The sequence below is a fragment of the Dermacentor albipictus genome, unplaced genomic scaffold (assembly GCF_038994185.2).
Source record: "Dermacentor albipictus isolate Rhodes 1998 colony unplaced genomic scaffold, USDA_Dalb.pri_finalv2 scaffold_21, whole genome shotgun sequence".
NCBI lineage: Eukaryota > Metazoa > Arthropoda > Arachnida > Ixodida > Ixodidae > Dermacentor > Dermacentor albipictus.
The window spans coordinates 1,983,552-1,992,573 of record NW_027225575.1 but is presented as its reverse complement, the minus strand read 5'-3'; the positions used below and the strand labels follow the sequence as shown (position 1 = coordinate 1,992,573).

The 9,022-nt window shown below is 51.0% G+C and overlaps 1 protein-coding gene across 1 annotated transcript; it reads right to left on the bottom strand.

Moving 5' to 3' along the window:
• Positions 1-7,315: 7,315 nt before the first annotated feature.
• LOC139052272 (structural maintenance of chromosomes protein 4-like) lies at positions 7,316-8,077 on the bottom strand. Its single transcript, XM_070529351.1, has one exon. It carries the CDS (start codon positions 8,009-8,011, stop codon positions 7,316-7,318), a length of 696 nt encoding a protein of 231 aa, XP_070385452.1. The 5' UTR covers positions 8,012-8,077.
• Between the last annotated feature and the right edge of the window lie 945 nt (positions 8,078-9,022).

Sequence of the window (9,022 nt, the reverse complement as noted above, 5' to 3'; positions counted from 1 at the left end):
TTTATTATAAGGTTTTAAAAATGCACATCGCTGCCGATCGCAGCGCACTGCTCGGCGGAATTTTAAGCCGCCCCTACCCATATGACCGAAATCACCCATATGACGTCAGTGGGGCGAGCTATCCGATTGGCTGACCAGGGCGCGTGATCGATAATTTTTCCAACTTTATGGTAAACAAATGATCTTCGTAATAGTTGGAATGTTAGTTAATTTGTTTTTATAAAGAGAAAGTAGCAGAAAGAGAATGCACAAGAACAATATTTCAGTACACTTCAGCACTTCCGGCACACAGCAAGTGTCGTCTGCTTGTGTTACAACGTACTCCATTTTGACGAGAGCTCCGCGGTCAGAGTTGGTCTCAGTCTTTTCGCGAGCACTATGATTCGACTTTGTTGCCTTGTGGACTGCAAACGTAGCGACTGGCAATATGTCAAGCTGCGACATCGTGTCCCTCTGCAGGGCAGCGTACGAGCGAACTGGCTGCTGCGCATCGGACTGCCGCTATGCGATCGGCGCCAGGATTTGCACGTTTGTGGCCGTCACTTTACACCGGAAGATTACTAACGCACTAGCGTTTCGCGAGTCCCGTCTTAGGGCAAACGTAAGCGCAAGGGGACAGGGTCTGGCCGCTTGACTGTGCCGTAACGGGATGAGCCGAGATGAGCAGAAGGGCAAAGGTGAATGGTCTGCACGGTGCAGCCACCTGGTGGCATAGAGCTCAACCATACACAGTAGCAGCAACGAAGCGTATTCTTTTTTGCTGCTGGTGCGTATTTTTCGCAGGAGTGTAATCATCAACACGTTGTTTTTATAAATGTTTAAAATGTTTTACACTTGGTTAGAGCAATATTAGCGCTTTGTTTGGCCGGTTAAGCGCTGCGCCAACAAGTGTCTGGACCGTGCAGACCGATCAGGCCGCTCACGTACGTCTGCGCCAAAGTTCCTTCATCAGCTTGAGTTTATGCCTCCAGTCATTTGCCGATATGACCAGCTTGCCTGTGGCTAACGGAATACCAGACACGTTCGGCGCTACGACAGAATGCTCGCAACGCACGCTGCTTCGACAGCTCTCGCTTGGGGTCGACAGCCAAGCGGCTAGCGGAGAGGTTTCGCGCGGGCGGGGGCGGGCTTCAAAACAACCGGAAGTGGACGATGTGACGTCGCATCGTGACGCAGGACCAGTGAAGGCGGAGCTTAGCCCCGCTCGCTCGGCGAACGAGTTGAGGAGGAAAAGCATGGCTGGGGAGGTGGGTAATTCCTAATCGCTTGTAGCTCCATTAATACGTAACGCTTCACTTAAATTGTGGTGCGAATGTTCTACTTAAGCTGTACCCTACGCGTCTACAAATTTTGTCCGAACCGTTTCAGGGGCCCTTTAAGTCCAAACCCCACGAGAGCGATTTTGCGCGCGACGGCGACGGCTTCGAGCGACAAAACAGGCCGTCGCTTGAACAGATCACTTGGTGTTGTCGCTCGATCACTCGTTTCTAGAAATCTAAAACTCGTCGCCCGGAAGTGCTGTGAGCGACTAGCCAATAGTGCGAAGCCGGAACTGGATGTAAATAACTCATATACTACTGTTTGTCGCACGGAACGAGCAAACTATTGAATTTTACACGTGCAAGAATAAGAACCTAGTGCAAGACGTTCAGAAATATTTTATGCTCATTTTTACAGTAAAATACATTAACTTATATTGATAAAGCACGCGTCACGCTAGTTTCAGCGCGTATATTGCTGCCCTGATAGCGGGAAGTCATCGCCCAAAGCCGTCGCTCGCGTGGAGTTCGGCTTGTAGGCGACGAGTGAACGCGACAGCCATCGCCTCGCTTGTCGCTGTCGCGTGCCAGATCACTTGTATGGGGTTTATACTTTACTCCCTACATGTACGAGCCGATTGCGAAGAGCCGGCCTCTCCAATAAGCAAAAAATGCTGGTGCAAGCAGTGCTTTCCACGCGAACGAAGGCGAATTGTTAGCATCTCCTTGTGTTGGAAATGTTCTTTGGCGAGTATGTTTTTTGCTAAGCTGCACTCAGCGATCCAGTGAGTACGTTTCCGGGCAAATAACTGTAGTATTATGTTCCCGCGTGCCTCCTCGTAGAACGTAAGCGGTGATGCGATCGTCTGCATTTGTGCGCTGCCCCAAAACTGTCGGCAATCTACACAGACAGTTTAAACGCGGTAAACGCTTACCGGCTGTTGTAGCACGTGTAGTACAGAACATCAGCGCGCCATCCGCACGCTACTCGTAACCGGCGAATTCCGTCGGCTACGTGAGACGGTCGGTTTCTCTATGTGCGCGAGAGAAGGGGGAGCGCAGCGTCCTGGCGTGAGCAGGCTTTCCAACACATGCAAACTTTACACTTGCACTGCGTTATGGTAGCTGCATGCAGGCTGTTTCACAACACACGTGCGAATAGAAAGTTCGCGGCGCTTGGCGATGAAAGCTGCGTCAAGGGTGGGACATAAACATGTACCTACCGTTCAGCGTGCTAACACGAAGGAGAACCCAAAGCACGCATTATTGATAAACTCTCGTTGTAATCGTCGTCACGGAAGTGGTTAGAGCACAGCCCTGTTCTTGAGCGCTTGAAGTTCTTTCGCTTCACAGCAGCCTCCCACTTAGCTGAAAGCTTCTTGTCTTGCGGGAGCTAATGGAACATCGGAACATCGTCGCGGCCGCTGGTGTTCGTGCAACCATAGGCTGCACAGAACGCCAGCATGATCGGCCTAAAAGTTCAATTGATGCAGCGCACGTCAGCTACCACTCTACACCTATATATGGGTCTACATATATAGGCTTTGATATATGTAAATACATGTGTGAATATACTTGAATATGTATACTATGTATGTGTATATATATGCGTGCTTGAACTTGAACGTTGCTTGAACTAGTCTTAATTCGAATCTTGTACCCACCCCTTATGTAATACCCCTGAAATCGGGGGTCTTTAAGGAAAATAAACTGAACTGAACTGAACACAAATGAACGTAGGGTCGAGCGAAGCAGATTAGGACGGCCCGCACGCAGAAACATGCACGGTCAGGCACGGTCGCGGAGGCTGCGAAGGAACGGAACACCAGTGCTGACGTCACTATGCTGCGGTTTCCGCTCGCATCGTCAGCAGCATCAGATAGTCAGACAGACCATCGTCGTCTCATGACCAAGAATGATCCCTCTTAATGTACCATCGTGAAATATATACAGCCAGAATGGTCACATGACTTGTGTGAGAACTGGGTAAAAGAAATTAACGCATATAGCTCTTATTTTAGCGCGTGTCTGTGGCTCAGGCACACACACAATGCGTATCAGGATGACGTCACATCTTCCCCGTTTTACAAGCACTGTGTACCTACCAAGAAAGGAAAGCACTCTACAAATCAGTCATCAATGCCGAGTCTTTTCGGCGCTCGTATCGGCGCCCATGGGACGTATTCTGAAACGTTCGCCGCGGCGAACTTTTCGCACTGGCCACGCCTCCGTCGTAGCGGCGCGCTCTGAATGGCTGCTTTGACAAAACCGGAAATTCAGGTGGCGCAAGTGCATTTCCGGTTTTGTCAAAGCAGCCATTCAGCGCGCGCCGCTACGGCGGAGGCGTGGCCAGTGCGAAAAGTTCGCCGCGGCGAACGTTTCAGAATACGTCCCCATATCGCGTCGTTCTTTGCTCTGGTCTCGAAGTTTCGTTCAGCGAAAGGGTCTCTTGGGTGTCGGACGATTGCTTAGCCACGATGTCCGCGTTGTCGGTCGTGTCCGTTGGCAGGCTGCTTTGTTGAGGCTGTCCGGCAGGGACGGGACTGGTTTCTCCTCCGTTTGGGAGCAGGAACAGGTGGCGTCTGTTTCTGCGTACGGTCCCCCTGCAGTCTGGACCAAGTAGGATCTTGGTGTTGAGCAAGGACGAAGGACTGTGCCCTCGGCGCATCTGTCTCTAAGCCATACTTGGTTGCCTGCAGATAAACTGGAAAGAGCTCTCGCAGCATGACGTCCGTCAAAATACATCTTTTGTTTCCGTGTGTACTTTACGTCCTGCTTTTTCCAAGAAACGGTTACCGCTCGCGGTTTTAACGCGGATGGCATGCATGGCACTCGTGAGCGTAAGCAACGGCTCATTAGCAGTTGCGCTGGACTATAGCTGGTTGGGCCCGGTGTGTTTCTATAATTCAGCAAGGCAATGTATGGGTGCGGCGCTTTCTTCAGTAGTCTTTTTAGAGTCCCTACCATGCGCTCAGCTTCCCCGTTAGCTTGTGGGTAAATAGGGCTCGTTGTGACATGCTTGAAGCCGTATTTTCTTGCAAAATCAATGAAAGCAAATGAGATGAACTGCGGTCCGTTGTCAGATATTACCGTTTTCGGGATCCCGTGTCTGGCGAAGATGCTTTTCAGGTGCTGGGTGACCACCTGTGACGATGTTCCTTGATCCAGTAGGGCCAGCTCAGGATACCTGGAATGGTATCGACAAGAACAAGATACACAGCTCCTTTCATCTCAAATCAATTCCGACTTTCTTCTATGGAAGCTCAGTTGTTTCAGATTGGATCATCGGTTCGGAAAATTGGGTGCGCTCTGCAGCACAAATTTTGCAGTTGGCTACGGTTGTTGCAATTTCCTGGCTAATTCCCGGCCACCAGACTGATTCCTTTGCGTTTGCGCGGCAGCGAGAAATGCCTTGATGCCCTTCGTGGATTCTATGAAGCATTTCTTTCCGCAGAGATCTTGGGATTACTAGTCTGGCGTCCTTCAGAAGCAACTGCTTGCAAACCGTGATGTTACCACGATGAGCCCAGAATGGTTTCAAAACTTGCGGTAGTCGATCCTTTGCGGGCCAACCTTGCATGCAAGCTTCGAGCAACGATGCTCACTCGGGGTCCGTTGCCTGCTCTGAGCGTATGCAGTCGAGCATGTCATCTGAGAGCTCATATCGAACGACTCCATCCACATGAGCCGAGACGTCAGCTTCGGACAATTCCCCGATAGACAGTCCCGTGTTCATCACTCTGGCTCGAGAAAAAGTGTCCGCTGTAGCGATGGTTTTACCCGGGACGTATGTGAGCGTGAACGAGTACCGCATAAGACGCAAGACGCATTCTGGACCTTTGGATTCTTGGTGAAAGAGAATCGAGGGGATCGCGACCCAGTAGCGGAAGGAGGGGCTTGTGGTCTCTCTCAAATAAAAACGTGAGGCCTCTCAGAAATTCGTCGAAGCGTTCTGCTGCCCAGGTCAAAGCCAACGCTTCCTTTTCGATTTGTGAATTTCTCTGCTCTGTTTTCGTGAGCGATCTGGATGAATATGCTACTGGACGTCTTTCGGAAGATGGCTGATCCTGGAGCAGTACGGCGCCAAGTCCTTGCGAAGACGCGTCCGCCGAAACGATTGTGGAATACATGGGGTTGTACCTTGCCAGACATCTGTTAGAGCTGAGAGTAGTCTTGATCTTCTCAAAAGCTTCTTGGTGAGTTCCCCAACCCCAGTCACTGTCATTGTTCAGGAGGCTGCGTAAAGGCGCAGATTACAGACGCAGCATCAGGAAGAAACCTTGCGAGGTGGTTCATCATGTGTAATAAGGAACGAACCTCAGCGACGTTTTGGGGTCGAGGCAACTCCTTGATTACTCTGATCTCAGGATCTGGGCGCACACAACTGGCGTCAAAGATCATGCCCAGAAATGCTACTTGCTCAACAGCGAAACATTTTTCCTGGTTAAGGGTTACTCCTATTTGTTCCACTCGTTCGAGCACGTTACGAATGCGGTTGTCATGTTCCACTTTGTTCTTGCCGTACACCAGAATGTCGTCCATGTAGTTCAGTACGCCGTCTAGGCCTTCGACGACCTGCGAGAACTTTCTTTGAAAAATTTCTGGTGCGGATGTGATCCCGAACGGCAACCTGTGGAAGCAGTACCGCCCATACGGCGTTGTAAAAGTGGTGAGCTTTTGACACTCTTCGGAAAACTTTATCTGGTAAAATCCAGAATTCGCATCCAGTTTAGAAAAGACCTTGGCTTCCTGGAAGCTTCCCATACCTTGCTCTACCGTTGGTAGCTGATGATGCTCGCGTCTGACCAATTGGTTCAATTGAGTTAAGTCGACGCATATCCTTACTGATCCAGACGGTTTCATTACGGGTACAATAGGAGCGCACCATTCTGTCGGTTCTTCGACCTTTTGTATCATTCCTTCTCATTCTAGCCTGTCCAGCTCTTGCTTGACTTTTCCCTTCATGGGAATAGGAATCTGTCTGGGTGTAGACAGGGCGTACGGTGTTGCATTCGGAACGAGACGTATGGTATGTTCTCCAGATATGGAACCCGTGCCTTGGAATACCTTAGGATACCTGCTTACGATATCGTCAGCAGTTCCTAAGTCATCTAGGAAGCGCAAGATTCCTAGGGATTTGATAGCCGGTAGTCTCAACAAGGGTGCGCAAGTTATGCACGACGTAAGTGGTCTGTTTCGAACAGTTATGCTATCTTCGGCTGGTCGTCTCTGAGCACTCTGGAGCGCTCTCGCGAGCGGCGTTGTCTTCGGCTGGTTAATAGAGGGTGCGCGCCCTGCGTTCGGCTGGTTCTTCTCGATTGCTCTCCTCTATCTTGGAGCGCTCTGAGGCGCTCCGAGCCCTGTCGTCGGAGCAGTCATCGAGATTGAAACGTCATCGCAGCACCGCGTCGCTGCTGTTGGCGACGGCCCACCGTAACCTTGGCAACCTAGGCCACTGCATGCTGGCGTCTCGACGAACGCTCGTCCCGCCGGCACGTCCACCGGTTTTTCCGGCAGCGCCGGGAGCTTTGGATAGGCGAATCATCGGACGTTGGCAGTAGTCACGTGGTTTCGCATCGGCAATTTCCTACTCCGAGAGCGAGTCGCACGTTCGGCTTGCGCGCTTGTCCTCTACCTTTGAGCTCGGGAAACGCCTGATCTACCCGACTCTGCTTCGGGGCGTACAGGCGACCAGTCGAAGATACCATTAGTTGTCTTTCCAAGCTACTTCAGTGTCAAACTTTCCGATCGTACGAATGCTTGCATTGTTCGGTCCTTTAAGATCACCTGCGTTGTCCAGAGAACGCGGAAGTAAAGGGAAATTTTCCCCGACGACTGTCACTTCGGCTCCCGTATCTACCATCTACTTTCATGTGGAGCTTATGGTCGTTTATCAGTACCGTGACGAAGTGCTCAGATGGTGTGTTCGCCGAATGCTCGACCGTGCCAAGAAATTTATCAAGTTCGGCAATGTCGTCAATATTCCCGTTTACTTGTCTGTTTTTTCGACACGCCTTTTCGAAGTGGCCATACTTTCGACAAAACCTGCATCTTTCTTATTTCACTGGACAACTGCTTTTCGGATGAAATGGTCCGGCGCAGAAACTGCAGAACATTTCACGATAAGTTGGCTTGTGACCACGTGTAAACTTTTTGCTCTTTCCAGAGGTTTTCGCGGCCTTTACTGCGGCGACGCAAACTTCTGGGATAATGCCCTCGTGCTCCTTTAGCTCGGCTTGCTGTTTCTTTACCGTTTCGCTGGTACGCGCTTTTGCCAAAGCAGTGCTCAGCGTGAGATAAGGATCCATCTGTAGTTCTTCCGAGAGAAGCTGGTCTCGTAGTCCTACTACGAAGCGGTCTCTTATTAGGCGTTCCTTCATTTCTTTGAGCTCGCATCTGTCTGCTAGCCTGTTAAGCTCGGTTGCAAACTGGTCTACTGCTTCTCGCAGTTGTTGGCGGCGTAGATTAAAGCGAGCACTCTCGTAGACTGTGTTCTTGGTATGGACGAAATAGCCCTTAAATTTTGACTTTACGAGGTTGAAGTCCTCCATTTCTTCGTCTTTGATGTTTAGCGACCCAAGAATCTTCCGTGCCTTTCTGCTCATTGTATAGAGAAGAGTCCTTACTTGTACTTCGTCTGGTTTCTCATGTAGTCCGGATGCGAATCTGTAGTCGTCGAATTCGTCCATCCAGGCGGGCCAGTCCGCAGCGTTCTGGAAGTCGAAAGGCCTAGAAGGCTTGATTCCTGCCATGCTGAAGCGTTGCTTGACGATTGTCACCGGGAGGACTTGCTCTTGTGGAAGCAGGCGCTCGTTCGCTTGTTGACGGGCTGTTGCAGCGCTACATCGTAGTCAGCTTTGACACATCCCACTTCTGACACCATGTCAGACAGTCAGACAGACGGTCGTCGTCTCATGACCAAGAATGATCGCTTTTAATGTACCGGCGTGAAATATACACAGCCAGAATGGTCACATGACTTGTGTGAGAACTGGTTAAAAGAAATGAAAGCATAGCGCTTATCTTAGCGCGTGTCTGTGGCTCAGGCACACACACAGTGCGTACCAGGATGACGTCACAGCGCGCGGCGCTCGACGAGGGGGGGGGGGGGGAGGGTCTATAGCGCAATTCTAACCGACGATTACGTCGCTCCTAAGCGAAAAATCCCCCCCCCCCCCAAATTTTACTTGCATGGTTTATAAGGTTCCCGCATCCGTATATGAGCGTCTTATTGAATTTGACAGACTCTTCAGCTTCCCTTTAAGCACTCCCCATACGTGGGCCGATCCAGAAGCTAGTGCAATGCCGGGCGAGCTCGCGCCGGAGGTTTAGCAGGCGTTAGCACTGCCCCTATGTGGGGCGATCCCGAAGATACGTTGCAATACCGGCACGACCCGCGCTGGAGGAGAAAAAGACGTTGAGCACTCCCCATACGTGGACCGATCTCGAAGATATTACAATGCTGGCCCGACCCGCGGCGGAGGTGAAGCAGGCGTTATGAACTCCCCATATGTGGGCCCGCCCCGAAGATATATTGCAATACCGGGGCGACCCGCGCCGAAGGCGAAAAAGGCGTTAAGCACTCCCCATACGTGGGCCGATCCCGAAGTAGTGAAATGTCGGCCCGACGCGAGGCGGAGGTGAAGCAGACGTTAAGCACTCCCCATACGTGGGCCGATCCCGAAGATGGTATGCATTCTTCTGCAATTCTGTTTCGGGTTTAGCACCAGGGAATAATTATTTATTAATTTTGCAACAGCAGT